Below are 17,038 nucleotides of genomic sequence, written 5' to 3'. Positions count from 1 at the left end.
AAAAAAGATAGCTCTGCTGTGGTCACTTTAAAATGATCTGATGGGCATATAATACAAAAAAGTCTATTGTGTATGAATTTATAAAATGCTAATGTTCTGTGTTGGGGTCACTTTTAAAGGGATAGAACTGAGGTCAGTAAGGAGCTGGTGATTTAACTGCAACATCGAATTGAAGCAGCGTGTGTGTGTTGGGGCTGCATGCATTTTCTTTCCATAGTATCTATGCAAGGAACTGGTTGATGTACTTTGCTAGAAATTGAAACAAGTTGATGAAACAAAAGGGCTTAATGCACTGAACTGAAAAGGGCAGTTGTGTTCCTATATAAACTGTGCCTTGCTAGAAATCTTTCCTTCCCTATACAGTACTGTACTCTGGAATGCCTAAACAACTTTGAACTTGCTACAATCTTTACCAGTAATCTCACCACACCCAGAGTTACCTAGCTACACTGCCAATTGCTAAACTTTCAGGTCTACCTCTCAAAACCACTGTAACACTCACCCCCCACTTTATATAGTAGTGAAACTTGTCAGAGGTGTAACACCAGGGAGGTGTAACTAGAGAGCCAGCATGGTTTGAGCATTGGAGTAGGACTCTAAAGCCCAGGGTTCGAATCCTGACTTGGCCATGTAAACCCACTGGGTGACCTTGGGCAAGAAGTCACACTCTCTCAGCCTCAGAGGATGGCAATGGCAAGCCTCTTCTGAACAAATCTTGCCAAGAAAACACCGTAAGTCAGAAATGACTTGAAGGAAGACAACAAACAACACTAGGGTTGCCAGAGTGAAAATTGGAGAGGGCTCCTGGTCAGGGTGGACTGGATGACCACCTTTTCCAGGCCATGCCCTCATGTCAACCTTCTGTCCAGGAGGAATTGCAAAATGTCCTCCATTTTGAGCATGACTAGGAACAGGGTGACCCGATGTCCTCCTTTCCCAGGGTACATCCTCCATTTCAACTTTCTGTCCAGGAGGCATTCCAAAATATCCTCCATTCGGAGCATAACTAAGGGGGTGTGGATTTACATTTATATTAGCGTGTTTAGCTTTTATTTTTGTAAGGCCCTACATTTGGCGCGATGTTGTTCTCTTTCGCGGTTAGGACATCTAGTCACCCTGAGTCAGCCACACATCTCTACTTGGATGCAAAAACCCAGTTGGGAAAAAAGTCACACTCTCTCAGCCTCAGGGGAAGGCCATGGCACTGGCAAACCTCCTCTGAAGAACGGGATTTTTGTGGGTTTTATGTGGCCGTGTTCTAGAAGAGTTTACTCCTGACATTTCACCAGCATCTGTGGCTGGCATTTTCAGAGAATGCTGACATGGAAGAGAGTTGGGTGTATGTGTATGTATATGTATGTGTGTGTGTATGTGTGTATATATATATATATATAGTGTGACCCTGGGTAGGGAAGAGTGATTTCCATGTCAGTCTGTGTATGGCTCTGTTGTAGCCTTTGACTTCACTCCTCTGAAGAAATCTTGCCAAGAAAACTAGGCTGGCCAGAGTGGAAACCTGAGGTAAAAAGCATGGCCCCTGTAAGGGCTGAGGGGGTTTCAACAGGTGTTGCTCCTGACAAGGGCCAGGACTAGGAGCCCTCCCTAGTCTTCACTCAGGAAGGATGCCAGTGGTAAAATAAGGGGGCGCTATGAGTGTTTCGTTGGGACAGTACTGTAGTGCTTGACTGAGGAGGAGAAACGCTTTGTGTATCCGTGTGTGTTTGTGCTTTTGTGTGGGACGATGATGACTCATTCCTGGCCCTCTCTCCTTGGCCCGCTGACCCCTTCTGGGAGGCGGCTTCTCCTCCTCCTCCTCCTCCTCCTCCTCCTCCTCAGCCCTTCCTTCCTTCCTTCCTTCCTCCTCCTCCTCAGTCAGAAGAGGAGAGGGCTGTGCAACGGCCACAAGAGGAAGACTCTCTCAGTCTCAACGGCCGGCCAACCAACCAACCAACTGCCTGCCTGCCTGCCTTCCCCGTCCGCGATGGAAGGCGCCTCCGCTGCCTCCCCCTCCATGGCCCTGAAGCGCATGAGCCCCTTCCAGAGCAAGGAGGCCAGCCCTCCTCCTCGCAGCCCCGCCTTCACCACCAAGAGGGGCTACGACGTCCTCCGATACCCCGCCCTCAACAAGGTACTCCTGCTGCCCCAGGAAAGGAAAGAGAGAGAGGGCCAGGGGGGAGGGAGGGCGAGAGAGGGGGCTCCTGAGGGAAGAAGCCAAGGCGGGATGGACATGGAGATACTGTTGACAGACAGACAGACAAGCATGCATATATATATATATATATATATATATATATATACACACACACACACACACATGCACAAATCTAAGCACACGCACACACACACATATATATACACACACAAATGCACACACACATATAAACATATACATACATGCACAAATCTGAACACACACACAGACACAAATACACATATACACATATAAATACACACACATATATACATGCATGCATATATATATATATATATACACACATATACATACATACATTCATACACATATATAAACATAATGTACACACATACACATACATATATACACACATATATATACATACAGACATATATATGCACATATGTGCTTACACATACACATATGCAAACATATATGTACACACATACATACATATGCTTATATATACACACATACATACATATACAAACACACATATATATACATACATATATGCATACACACACACACACACACACACACACACACATACATAAATACATGCAAGCCAGTGTGGCATACTGGTTTGAGTGTTGGGCTGTGACCAGGGTTCAAATCCGAGCTCAGCCATGAAAACCCATTGGGTGACCTTGGGCAAGTCACAGTCTCTCAGCCTCAGGGGAAGGCAGTGGCAACCCCCCTCTAGTTCACCTTAAGGTTGCCTTAGGGTCACAAAAACCCCTCTGGTTCACCTTAGGGTCACCATAAGTTGGAAACAACTTAAAGGCACACAACAACATACATACCTAAACACACATAGATATGCATGCACATACACATATACATATACACAGACATACACACACATATACATGTATGTATATACTCACACACATGTATGTATACACACAGATACACACACCCCTCACCATGCCTCATTCACTTCAGTTAGGATGGCTTTCCAAGGCGAGTGGATGTGTAAGAGGATCTGCCTCATGCTGAGGTCCTCTCCCACACAATTTCCTTTCCTTTTTAATAATAATAATAATAATAATAATAATCATGTTCCATGCTCACAGTCTCTCTCTCTGTAACTGAGCCGGTTGGCATTTTCCAACTTGGCTCTGCCCCAGCTCTCCTTTGCTGTCAGCTGTTGGGGAGGAAGGTGGGAGGGGAAAACAACAACAACAACAACAACAACATGAAATCTGCACACAAACCAAAAAGGCCTCACATGTTTCTTCTTTCTCTGGGAGTCCCAAGTTGATCGTATTTGGAAGAAGTGTCTTCTTTTATCTTACAGCTTCTCTCTCTACCCTTTAAACTTACAGATTGCAGGAGGAAATGTATGTGAAACACAGAATGATGTATGTGTGTGTTTGTATGGTGATATCTGTTGTTGTTGTGTGCCTTCAAATCATTTCTGACTTATGGTGACCCTAAGGTGCACCCTATCACAGGGTTTTCTTGTCAAGTTTCTTCAGAGGGGGTTTGACACTACCATCCTCTGATGCTGAGAGACTGTGCATTGCCCAAGGTTGCACAATGTGTTTTCATGGCTGAGCAGGGATTCAAACCCTGCTCTCCAAAATCAGAGTCCAATGCTCAAAACACTACACCACCTTGGCTCTGTGTATAATGTATATATGTATATGTGTGTGTGTGTGTTTGTATGCACACATGCATACGTATGCAGGCATCTACATGCACATATACATACATGTAAACACACACACAAACACACACACACACACACATAAATAGGGTTGCCAAATGCTCACAAGTCAGCTGGTCCAGCCTGCTGTTGTGGCTGTTTAGCAGAGATCTGATAATGCTGCAATTATCAGGCAAAGCTCTTCCTGGCATAAGTGCATCCAGGGCTAGTTGTAGCAGAGCTAATTGTAGTCAAAGGGATGGGAACAGGGGCCAGTTCAGAAATTTGCAATCCCAGACGGGACAGAGGTGTCAATCTTGAGCAGTACTTACCCTGCATGAACCCACCCAGCCTGCTCTCTTAGAGGCACTGGTCACAACGTGACTTGCTTCTAGCAATTTGATTTTTTCAGTATGATTGGTGATTGCATCCTCTGTGATCAAGTGGTGTCACCGTCTTCCCAGAGCCAGGGCAGACAGCAGAGTATTTAATGGGGTGTTTGTTTAAAGTGCAGTCTTGTTTTTCCATAATCTGTTTCCCTTCCAAGCAGCCTTTCTTTAGAGTGGTCTTGGTTTCATCAGCCTATTGGATATGAATAGTCATACAGTACTTGGAAGGTAAGCTCCAAACTGAACAAAATACAAAGAGAAAGGATTACAGTATATAAAAGATATAGGAAGTAAAAAGCAGTGTCATTGTTATGCTGGAGTTATCTAACACTAATAAAACACTTAGAACAATCTGATGTAGGATATTAATACTTTAGAAGAGCCAGTGTGATGCAGTGCTTTGAGCACTGGACTATGACTCTGGAGACAGGGTTCAAATCCCTGGTCAGTTGGTGGAAATCCACACATTCTTTCAGCTTCAGTGGAAGTCACGCACTCTCAGCCTCAGAGAAGGCAGAGGCAAGCTTCCTCTGAATAAATCTTGCCAAAATTTGCCAAGAAAAACCCATGATACGGTCACCTTAGGGTTGTCATAAGTTGAAAAAGGTTTGAAGTCACACAACAACAACAACAACAACAACAACAACAACAGTTAAGAAAAGGTAGGTAGCAGCACATGGGCTGCAGAAGGCTGAGTAAAGGAAGAATATACCTCTTCAAATATCTTTCAAAAATCCATTGTTAGGCTGAAATACCTTTGCAAGAACAACCATATTCTCACAAATACATGTACACATCTTTTCATTACAATTTTGTAAATTGTTAACTATCAGTTCTCAGCATTTCCATCCCTTAACTATCAATGGTTGTTGGGGAATTTTTTTTATCTTCATCAGCTTTCCTACAGACATAAGTGATATAACAGTTTTCTTTTGTATATGATCTTGCACTTCAGTTTGGTAGTGTTTATACCTTGAAGATCAGTTGAGCCATGAAAGAGAGTTTCTGAAGTTGAAAAGTGTGTAACAAGATGGCCAGTGGGATCACTATGTCTTTTAAGGAAAGTCTCCCCAGAAATCGACATCCACTTTTAAAAAGCGTTATGTCATATGATTTCAAAATTAAAAAGAAATTAAAAGGATAGATAGTTTAAACAAGTTAGGCTTTACCCAACTAATTGCTTGTACTTCTGCAAATTTCCTTTGCCAGGGTAGAAGAAAGCCGGGCAGATTTTCTTTTATTTTTATTTGTAGAAATTGTTTGACACATCTCAAAAAATTTCAACAAGCAATTCAATTTTGTTAGACACCCACCTAATCTAAAATAAGGATTTATTTTACTTGCCTCTTCTGTTAGTTAGGGAATGAAAGAATACATGTCTAGATTGGGGTGGGCAAAGTGCAGCACTGCAGATGTCGCTGGACTCAAGAATTGTTGGACTGCAACTCCTATCATTCCTTCCCATTGGGCAGGGTGACTGTGGCAGATGGGACTTGCAGTTCAGCAACATCTGGAGGGAACAGTTTGTGCATTCTGGATCTGTATCATGTAAATAAGAATGCAAACAGCAGTCCTGATGAATATGCCAAAACTGTGGTTTGTGTGATAAAGCCTTAAAACTGTTTTGAGTTGAAAAGGCTAGTCATCAGTAGACAATGATAAGAGTGAAAGAAATGAGATAATGATTCTAAAACTGTCGTGAACTTTGGCAGCCTCTTGAAAGTGGGAGGTAGTAATATGATATCTTAGGACGTTTTGCTGAACAAGCACTGGAAATCCGATAAGATAGCATTTAGTAGTTATTATTTTAACTTATGAGTGTTTTTATATGATATGGCATTTTTATATCATATGACATATCCAGTGTAAAGGTATGTCCCTTCCTCCTGTTAACTGATTTTCACATGTTAATCCTTGTAAAGGTTGTATTCCATTATAACAATTCCCATATGGAGTGGGTTTATTATGATATAAATACAAATATTATTAAACCAACACATTTCTGTCTTTCCATTATTAGAGGGGAACTGGCATTGTGCTGCTAAACTATACAGTTGTTCCTCCAGATTCGCTGACTTCCCATTCATGGTTTTGAATTTCTGTGGATGGGAAGCCAGGAGGGACAAAATGTTCACGCGCCCATGGGAGTGCATGGCCATTAAAAACAATGGGGCTCCAATATTTGCAATTTTTCCAATTTGAGGGGTCAGGAATGGATCCCCCGCAAATCAGAAGGGGGATGACTGTCGTAGTTTAATGTAGTTTTGTGAGAACAGTTATCGTATGGACTGAATATCAACTCTGCAAACCTATAGCTGTTTAACTGGCCCAATTTATCCCCTGTCCCCTCATCAAAAATCCTATGAATTATATAGCCCAAAAAAGGGATCGAGGATCTGGAAAGATTGTTCCATCTGGAAAGTCAGTAGCTCCTAAAGTAGGAGCTTTTTGGTAATTTGTGTCCTTTTTGTAAAAAAAAGAGTAAGCTTTAATGTGTGCCAATCTGGTGGCAAAGTAAATCCATAGTTGAATTCTGAACAACAACTTTTCCCAGTATGCTATAATATCTGGAGCCAGCATAAATATTAACCAGTGAGAGTACAAACAGGCAATTCAGTGCAGATTGACCATAATAACACCTAATAAAGATGGAGCAGTGGATGCATGCATTTCCCAAACAAGAAATAAGAGTTGGCTGGGGAAATTGTGGAAGTTATCATCCATCCATCCACCCATGAAAATCCCAAGCTTTCCAATAGAGATATGAATTACACGGACTTGTGAATGTGTGTACCTAATCTTCAAGGAGATTAGAAACTCTCTTTTAGATATTTCCCCCACACAGTAGTTGATTGCATATCTGTTGTTAACTGCTGTTAAGTCAATTTCAACTTATGGCAACCCTATGAATGAGAGACCTCCCAGTCACCCTATCATCAACAGCCCTGCTCAGGTCTTGCAGACTCAGGTCCTTAATACATGTCCTTAATAAAATTATCTGTACCTGAATTTGAGGACTAGATCATTTGCTTGCTTTTTAATCTTAAAATCTTAATATATATCAATGGGCTGCCTCTTCTAAGTTCTGTTTTTCTTTGATCATGCTTGATAGCAGGTTGAGAATAAGGAGAAGGTAATCTAACTCTCTAGGTTTTGTCTTCAAGATTGCACCAACCTTTAAAAAAGAAGATGGAAGATTCAGGTGCCCATACATTATAGAGGGTGCACATGAAAAATCAGAAGGACAGCTACTTTTGTTAGTAGCACACATTTTAAGATGTCACTTGTGTGAATTTACATTCACCTAAAGGTAACTTTTCAGGCCGTGGTTGAACTTGAAGGGGAAGTGTGGCCAAGACTTTTTAAAAAAAAATCCCAGGTCTAGACAGATTGTCAACATGTAAACTCAACTATTTTAGAGTGGGACCTAATCTCCTTAACTTCTTTGCAAAATAACTATTTGGTAACCTAACTTTACATGTATTCACTAAGCATTTCTTCAGACATGTCAGAAGTCTGACCATCAGTAAGTTCTCACTGTGACATTAATAAGAAATCAGAGTTGTACCCATTTAATAAAATATTGTTAGACTGGTACTGTTGCTTCTGTTTTTCTTGGGAGTGGTAATATATATGCTACATATTTTCTGTGTGTGTTGAAAATTGGTTGACAATGCTCATCCTTCTTTGGAGAGAAATACCACAAAGAAAACAGTTATGATATGGGATAGTCTATGTATTTTAATTTCTTCTAATGAATGTGTGAAGGGAAGAAAAATACCCACCCCAACAAACAGCCATATTACCACATAGTCTCTCAGCCATTTTTCTGAATGTAGTAAAAATATATACAGTATTTCACTTTGAAATACAGCTTTAGTCCTTTGTTTCAATTGTTAGTTTAGCCTGCTTTTGTTTTCTCTACTACAGCTGTGAGCTGTAATAATAATAATAATAATAATAATAATAATAATAATAATAATAATTTATACCCTGTTCTTCAGCCAAAAGGCTATCAGAGCGGCTTACAAATTGTTAATTAGTATACCTAAATATTCCCAGCATAGTTTTTTGTAGGTTTTTCAGGCTATGTGGTCATGCTCTAGAAGAGTTCCTTCCTAACGTTTCGCCAGCATCTGACTTTCTCTGAAGATGCCAGCCACAGATGCTGGTGAAACGTCAGGAAGAAACTCTTCTAGAGCATGACCACATAGCCCGAAAAACCTACAAAAAACTATGGATGCCAGCCAAGAAAGCCTTCGACTTCATATTCCCAGCATGTGTTTTAATAAGTACGGTTGCATATGTTCTGATATTGAGTGACTCTTTAGACTTATGGGTACCGTAATCTTTGGGATATACATCTGTTTGAATATCTTAAATAATTTTAATAACCTTATTAAATAATTTCCCCCACTTGAACTAAGGCTGCATCCACACTGCAGAAATAATCCATCTTGACACCATTTTAACTGCTGCGGCTTAATGCTATTGAATTCTGGGTACTGTAGTTTGTTGTGGCACCAGAAGTCTCTGGCAGAGAAGGCTAAATGTCTCACAAAACTACAGTTCCCAGGATTCCATTGCATTGAGCCATGGCAGTTAAAGTGGTGTCAACCTGGATTATTTCTGCATTATGCATGCAGCCTAAAACTGACCTACACTGCACTAATACTGATTTCTGTCCTTCTTCATAAAAGTCTTAGTTACAAGCAGAGAGTTGAACCACCTGAAATATGCTTGATTTTCCTTTTCTAAGAACTGCCAGTAGCTGTGGCCTTTCTGACGGCGTTCACTGTTTTGTTATGCTGCCACTGCAAAGTGGCAACCAACAGAGGGTAAAGGTGCTCCTTCTAGCTGCCATAATCTGGTGCTGGTCTGGATAGGACTGTACTCTTTCCAAAGCTGTTCATGACAGCTTTCCAGCCCCACATGGTGATGTTTGTTTACATGCTGTGTGTCATATGATGACACTTAATGATGATTGTACAAGTGAATTTTTGTTCCCTTACCATTGGCCAGTATTGTCATGGACTACATTCTTAAAATTATAATCCTCTATTTAGTATTTTACAACATCACACTAAGATAGGTCTGTATTGCTATTTCTGTATCAAGGGGTCAAGAGCAGACGGGTGGGAAGGAGCTGTCTGAGACCATGATGACTGCACAGCCTGCTTGCCACTACAGGACCCAAGCAATGCTGCCAGGAGCCAGATTATCCTGGTTCCTTTTTGCCTCTTTCTTAAGAATTCTGCTTATGTGTGAGGGACTTTTTTGGATTTTTTATTTGCCTGCTTCCTCAGTCCTAACATTTTTCTAAATTTTATTATGACTGGCCGATTAAAATCACCTACTGTCAGCACGGTTGATTTTTATATTGCTAAAGGGGATGGGACTTGAGAGCAATTGAATCTATTCCAACAGTGTGACTCTTTAAATCTCCCAATCCAACCCATTCTGTCAGTCCATGCAAGGCAAGCAGGCACCTGGAACATGTTAAAATCAGAGCAATCCTGTAGAGCATATAAAGCCTTCTGAAATTTCCCAAAGAATTAAAAATATTGAAAGCCAATTATTTTGAGCAAATGTTTCCTACCAATTTTTAGAACCCTTTGATAGTGGAAAGGCGGGATATGTTTAAAAAAAGAAACAAGTACAAAAAATTGTGTTGCATTCCATTGGCTTTTACATTTGTGTTTTGATAGCTTGTTTTACAGTTTGTATTGAACCGTTTTTATATCTGTATTACTCCTTCCTTTAAAAAATTGGAATGCATACATTTAAAGGCTAATTGTCTGTTGCCGGGCCCCGAGTCCCATCGAGAGGGGGAGGAGGTGGGCCCATGGGTTCCATGATTCACAGGCGAAACAGAAAGTATGCTGCAAGTAACTTTTAATAATGGGGAATCAACTGAACATCAAACTTGGGCTGGTTCTCCTCACCAAGCCTTTGAATTAGAAACTGAAAGTCCTCCAAACACACCCAAAGTCCGGGTAAGGCCACGTGGCCTAAATCTCTTCGGTGCCGCCGTCCTCTCCGTCCGCTGTGGCTTCTTGTCGTGGAGTGGGAGAACCTCTCCTTCCCACGGGCCAGCACCTTCCCCGAATATCCCACAACAACCTGGGCCCCGGGTGTAACACTGGCCGAACTTGATAGGGCTCAGGGTCGTTCCCAGTAGGGTGAGCAGGCCAACACCTCTCGGGCAAGGGACGTCCCTCCAGCCGCCTTCCTGGGCCAAACCTGGGGCCCCTAAATTGTAGCCAGTTAAACTCGGCGGCTAAAGCCTCACTCACCCTAGCCTCTATCTCTCCTTCGTATCCTGTATCCTCCGGCCGCCACACAAATCCCGACGCTCCTCTCTCCTCCTCCCCTTTCTCCTCTCCTCCTTCCCCTTTTCTATCCTGGGCCTCCGCCCCGCCCTCTGCCCCTGCCCTCGGCGCAGCTGGTTCATCACCGACCGGGACCTCTTCCTGGTCCAAGGCTCCCTCTGGGTCCTTTAGAGTGTCTTTGTTCAGGGCGGGACCCCAACCCGACTGTTCCCCCTCCTCCACCCTCTGACATTGTCTCTTTTATTTTTTTGATCCTGTGAAGTGCCATGCACATTGATGGTGGTATATAAATAAGTGAATTAGAATAGTTTAATCTAATTAGAAATGTTTATTTTATAAAATATCAATTTGTCAGTCTTCTAGTGCTCTTTAGTGTAGATGAAAGTGGCTTATAGTCAAAAATAAGTGCAATGCCATTTCTGAATAGGTTGACAATGTTTATTTTTTTCATGTGGATGTTCATTGTAGCAGTATGTTTTCAAAGAAAGGTCCAAGAGAAAAGCAATGAGAAATCCTGGCACTTTGTGACCTGACATGAAGTAACAAGATTTAAAAGTTTAGCTTCAGCCAAAAAGCAACAGTAAAAATGTCTGTATCCTGTTGATTGTATCATTCAATTTTATTTCAGTACTACAAGGTCAAGAAGAAATAAAAAGACAATGGAAGAAATGCACAGAAGAGCTATATGAAAGGGGAGGGGAATCAATGACACATGTAAGGGAGAACCATACAAAGATGAACCCCAATCCTGAAGAGTGTGTGTGTGGGGGGGGGGGGGTAGCTGCAATAACAGATATTGGGAAGAATAAATCACCAGAAACAGATGATATTACAGTAGAATTTCTACAATCCACACAGACAGAATCAACTCTAATGAGAACCAAACTATGCCAACATATATGGAAAACAAAACAGTGGCCAACAGATTTGTAACAATCAATGTACATCCCAATCCACAAAAAGGAGAATTAAAGGACTGCAGCAACTATAGGACTATGGCATTATTTTCCCATGCCAATAAAATCACACTCAGATTTCTGGAGCACAGATTCCAATCATATATGGAGACAGAAATCCCAGTGGGACAAGCAGGGTTCAGAAAATGAAGATGCACTAGGGACCACGTTGCAAACATTCGAAGGTTAATGGGTGAACCAAGAAATTTTAAAAGAAAATCAGCATTTGCTTTATAGACTGTAGCAAAGCTTTTGACTACATAAATCATGAAAAGCTATGGAGCATACATTTGATAGTCCTGATAAGGAAACTGTAGTTAGGACAAGAGGACACTTAGAACAGAATATGAAGAAACAACTGGCAAAGGGGCCAGGCAAGGCTGCATTCTGTCACCCTGTTCACTCAACTTATACATAGAAAATATAAGAAGAACAAGGTTAGATTCAGAACTAGGAGTGAAGACAGGAGGAAGGAAGGTCAACAGTTGTAAGATATGCGGATGATACCATACTACTATAGGAAAACATCATAAACTTGGAGCAATTACTAAAGGAGGTAAAAGAAGAAAGTACAAAGGCAGGCTTACTGATAAATATAAAACAAACAAACAAAAATAATGACTGTGGAGGACCCACACAAGTTCATCATGGATAATGAGAAAATTGAAATAGTTAAAGAGCTGACATATCTCGGATCAAACACTGATAAAAACAGTGACTGCAGTCAGGAAATCAGAAGAAGATTAAGAATAGGGAGGGCAGCTATGAAAGAACTAGAAAAGATCCTAAAGTGTAAAGATATCCAGCTGAGCATGACAGATAGAATCATACAAGCCATGGTATTTCTATTCATCATATACAGAGTGAGAGCTGAACAATGAAGAAAGCTGATAGGAAGAAAATCAACACATTTGAGATGTGATGCTGGACGAGAGTGCTAAGGACACCATGGATGGCTAAAAAGACAAATGGGTTCTTAAACACATCATGCTTGAACTTTCCCTGGAAGCCAAGGAGATGAAACTGAGGTTCTTGTCCCTTGCCCACACATGAGAAGACATGACTCATTAGAAAAGACAATAATGCTGGGGGAAATGGAAGGCCACAGAAAGAGATGAAGACCACATGCCAGATGGATAGACTCAGTTAGGGGCCTGAATTTAAGGACCTAAGCAGAGCAGTTGAAGACTGGGGCGGGCGGGCTTGGAGATGCCTCATCCACAGGATGGCCATGAATTAGGGGCGACTCAAAGGCAGTTAATAACAAAATTTAAGTTGTATAGGTTTCTAATAAAGAGGATGTCAACCTCTTGCAAATACGTATATATTACAGCGTGTAAAGAAATAAACTAGATGTTCAGCTGTTTAACATGAAAAATCCATTAATATTTTGTTGACTTTTCAGTTATTTATTTATTTATTTATTTAATTTTATTTTTATCCCATCTTTCTCCCAAAATGGGACCCAGTTAGTTCCCTGTGTGTCATGGATTTATTGTCAGATGTAGTCTTCCTGTTCTAATGTGGCTTAATCGCTAAAATGTGGGACTGAAACTGGGACAGCCCACTTCCAAATCCCTTTTGTGCCATAAAACTCATTGCCCAATCTCTGGATAATTATTGTCTAGTAACAACACTGAGGATGTATAACACTTTGAGCTTTTTGGAAGAAGAGAATAATATGAATAATTGATCTGTGAAATGGCTCAAGCAGGGTTTTGATTGTTGAGTTTTTATTTGTTTGTTTGTTTGTTTTGGTCTTCTGCTTTTTACTATCTGGTAGGTAACAAAACTGAAATTCTGGGTGCTTCTGCCATTGAAATGAGAGAAAATGTATATATCAAATTACTTCTTAAAGGGACTAATGATTAAAAATGTGTGGTTTTTTCTCAACTTCTAATTAGGCGATATGAAAAGCAAAGGTAGTTATAAATACAAAATAATGTCAATAAAATTACTAGGCCAACTCAAGGTCACAAAAAGTATTTTCGTTTCCACAGAAATATTCATCAAGCAAGATAATAACTCCATGACTTGACTGTCCTCAGTTTTCCCCAGCATCATCTACTGTCTGAATAGGAGTATTAGAGTAACCACATGCCTGAGATTTCATGTCCAAAATCTGACACCTAGGGAAGATCCCTTGTGATCCCACACATAGGAAGGCAGTGGAAAGGTTAAAATGTTTAATGTAACAAAGGGCAGCCCCTGATGATGTCATTAAGCATGAAATATCAGCTACAGTTACACAGAGTGTATAATTCAGAAAATAAAACAAAACACCAAGTAAAAAGTATCTAAACACACACTATTCAAGGCAGTACTCTGACCCTGAGAACTGAAAAAGAGAACCCAGGCCCTGAGACTGAAGGCCAGGCCCAGAGGTCAGAGAATCTTTTAGTGAGTAGCCTTTTGCCGTTGGCATGTACTCCTTCACTGAAGGAATGGGGCAGTAGGATCATGCCAATAGGCCCTCTGATCTTAATAAGCTTATCTGAAGATTTCTGGTTTACTGCCATCTGGTCAACCTCGTCTTGCAGTGTCCCCATGAATGGGAGACCTCCAAGTCACTCTGTTATCAACAGTCCTGCTCAGCTCTTGCAAACTCAGGGCTGTGGATTTTTCATTCAGTCTATCCACCTGTAATGTGGTCTTCCTCTTTTCCTACTGCCTTCTACCATAGCAGTTTGAATACAGCCTCTCAACAATGAGAGGAGGGATAATTTACAGTAGTGAGCACCTAAGTGACAGCTAAGAGCTGTATCAAAATTATAGAAAGAATAGAGTCACGTCAGGAGCCTGAACTTCAGGAGCCTGAAAGCTGTTTTGAGATGCAGCCATCTGAAATGTAGGTCAGCCTGCAGTCACATGAACACATTCCTGTCCACCCTGGTAATATTGTTTTAAATTCTATCAATAAACAAATGAGAACAAAGAAGGATTATTTCATATTTAGTGTTGTTCTCAAAACTAGCAGACAGTAACCCCAACTCATCTAATTTTGTGTCATTTTGAATACTCCCACATTCCACTTCTTTCTACCTATGAAAGCCATTGTGTGTTTGTTAAATTTTACTAACTTGTAATGCATAGTAGGAGCAAGCCTAGAAGCAGCATTATTATTTTTGATTTGTAGGTCTCATTTGACTGTTTTGTTCGTCATAGCAGCAGCCCTATTCCTGTTTTACAGATACAGATCAGAAACTGAGAGAATATTATGAACCACAACCATTTAAAGTGTTTATTGCTAAGGTGGAATTTCACTCATGGTTCTCAAGCAGTATTAGCTTCCATAATTTAAGCACTCATTTTGAGACAAATGAATTCACATCCAGACCTCTAGACCTAGGGCAGGAAAGTGGAAAATTTATTTTTCTGATTTTTCTGTTCAAATTGAACTAGACTGTTTCCTTCAAGGAGAACAAAACAGAAAGAGATGATGATTTGCATCTTTTGATGAAAGGAGTAAGATTGATTGATTGATTGATTTATACCCCACCTTTCTTTCCAGGATGGGATCCAAGGTCTTTAAAATCAATTCAGAGAATAGTATGTGCACTTGAAAGGAAGGTGGCAGTAACATTTTTTCATGCCATTTTTGAACAACACTCTGCAGTGTTGACTTTTATGCAGGACTGCTGAAAAACCCATTCCATCAGTGGGGTTCATCATATTGCAAATACTACAAATACATCTTAAAACTCTGCATCATTCAGCTTCAGATTTCTAGACCCAACTTTATGTTGTAGCCTTTATAAGCCAATTTAAAGGAATTTCAAAAGGTGTTTGTGCCTGGCCAATAAAACAAAATATACTTCTTACATATGTAAAGGTTTGATCTACTGGGTAAGAGGTTGAACTTTTGGTGATGCTTTTGATATCTGTTCAGTACTTTGTGTCCTAGTACAAGATGGTGTACTGAGACAATGCTGTTAAGTAAGGTTTTAATCTGATCTCAAAGAACAAATGACATATCCAATTAGTATCCTTGTCCCAAATTAGAAATGCTGCACGATTGAAATACTCTGTTAGTTCCTTATTTGTCTGTTAATCTCTGCTCTAATTTTAAAACGTTGGAAAAGGAGTTCATGTTTGCCCTGATCTTCCTCTAATTGCTGTGTGCTGAATCTGTTAAGTACTGTAGAAGGGTTTACAATACTTCCAAACGCAGCAGAAAATGGGATGGAGACAAATAATAATAATAAAATCTTGTTGTGGCCCGGTGCTGACTTCATGCACAGTCATGGTTTGCTAGAAATGGTTTCTTGCTTTAGCCCTATTCATAACTCAGAATGCACGGGAACACTGTAATTCAGATTGACTCAAAAAGCATGTGCAAGGAGATGTCACAAATGCCTATTTGAATAACCCATGTAGAAAGCTGAGAAGATAGAATGGTGAGGAAAAACATGTTTAACCATGGTTTTGGTCAGGACAGAAATAAACTTGGTTTCACTTGCAATTTACAGTGAATTCTCCGTTATATTTAGGGATTTAGGAATAATGCTTAACAAAGGCCCCATTCCCACTCGCCCATTTGCCCTGCATAGAATTGAGCAGATCCGGTTGCCCCCAGATCGAATCTGCCTGGAAAGTTCGTACTACCCTTTACCTCAATCGGGGCAATTTACCCCTCTGAAGTTCACATTTGCAGTACCGGTTTAAAATGGAGACTCTTCTGTTGTCAATCAAATTCACTTCTGCTTTCATCAGAGGTGACGTATCCTACAGCCATTGACCAACCGAATGGGTGCTTTCCCCCACCTTTAAAAAAAACAAACTGGCAGCAGTGTATGCATAATCTGTCAACTTGTCAAATTTAAAAACAGATGTATGTGTGTGTTCTGTGTATTTGGGTCATTACAGATTATGGCAACCCTAAAAGGAGCCCATCCTGAGTTTTTCTTGGCAAGATTGGTTCCGAGGAGATTTGCCATTGCCTTTCCCCTGAGGCTGAGAGAGTGTGACTCCCCCAAAGTCATGGGTTTCTGCAGCCTTCCAGCCTCTAGCTTTCCCTTCCTTTCCAGCCCAATGCTACTTCCGAAGCCCTTGCCTCCCTCTCATGCCATCCTCTTACCGTCATAATAATAATAATAATAATAATAATAATTCCTCACCCAGAATGCAATCTCTGCATCCTCTTGCTTTGCTTTCCTCCCTCTGGCTGCGACCCCAGAATGCCTTTACCTATGTAGCAAAGGCATTCACATATTGTATCAATTTGCCAAATTGAAAGGGAAACATTTGTAACATTTGCATTATAGTATTCAGATATTACACACAAAAATAATTTTTTTTAAATCCTCTTGCAAAGTGAGGTGCCATGTCGGCAGCAAGCAGAAAGAGAAATGTAGCACAGCAGACACAGAATGTATCAACCTGTAGAACTATTCACATAGTCTGTCAAAAATAAAAATTCCCAAAAAATAGAGAGAGAAAAAAAGCTCTATGCGAGAGGGGAGGCATGTTCTGCCCTCTGCCTTCCCTCTGACTTAATCCCTCCCCTGAAATTG

General features: G+C 40.7%; 1 protein-coding gene across 1 annotated transcript in view; it reads left to right on the top strand.

The window, feature by feature from the left end:
- Nucleotides 1–1,869: 1,869 nt before the first annotated feature.
- LOC121917458 (NADP-dependent malic enzyme-like) overlaps nucleotides 1,870–17,038 on the top strand; it is a gene marked incomplete at its 3' end in the record, with an annotated part of 127,408 nt that continues 112,239 nt past the window's right edge. The window contains exon 1 of the mRNA XM_042443439.1: nucleotides 1,870–2,128. Within this exon, the coding sequence (XP_042299373.1) occupies nucleotides 1,982–2,128 (147 nt within the window). The remainder of the gene's footprint in view (nucleotides 2,129–17,038) is intronic.

The sequence above is a fragment of the Sceloporus undulatus genome, unplaced genomic scaffold, assembly GCF_019175285.1.
Source record: "Sceloporus undulatus isolate JIND9_A2432 ecotype Alabama unplaced genomic scaffold, SceUnd_v1.1 scaffold_19, whole genome shotgun sequence".
In the NCBI taxonomy this organism is placed as follows: Eukaryota; Metazoa; Chordata; class Lepidosauria; order Squamata; family Phrynosomatidae; genus Sceloporus; species Sceloporus undulatus.
This window is presented reverse-complemented; position numbering and strand designations above follow the sequence as displayed.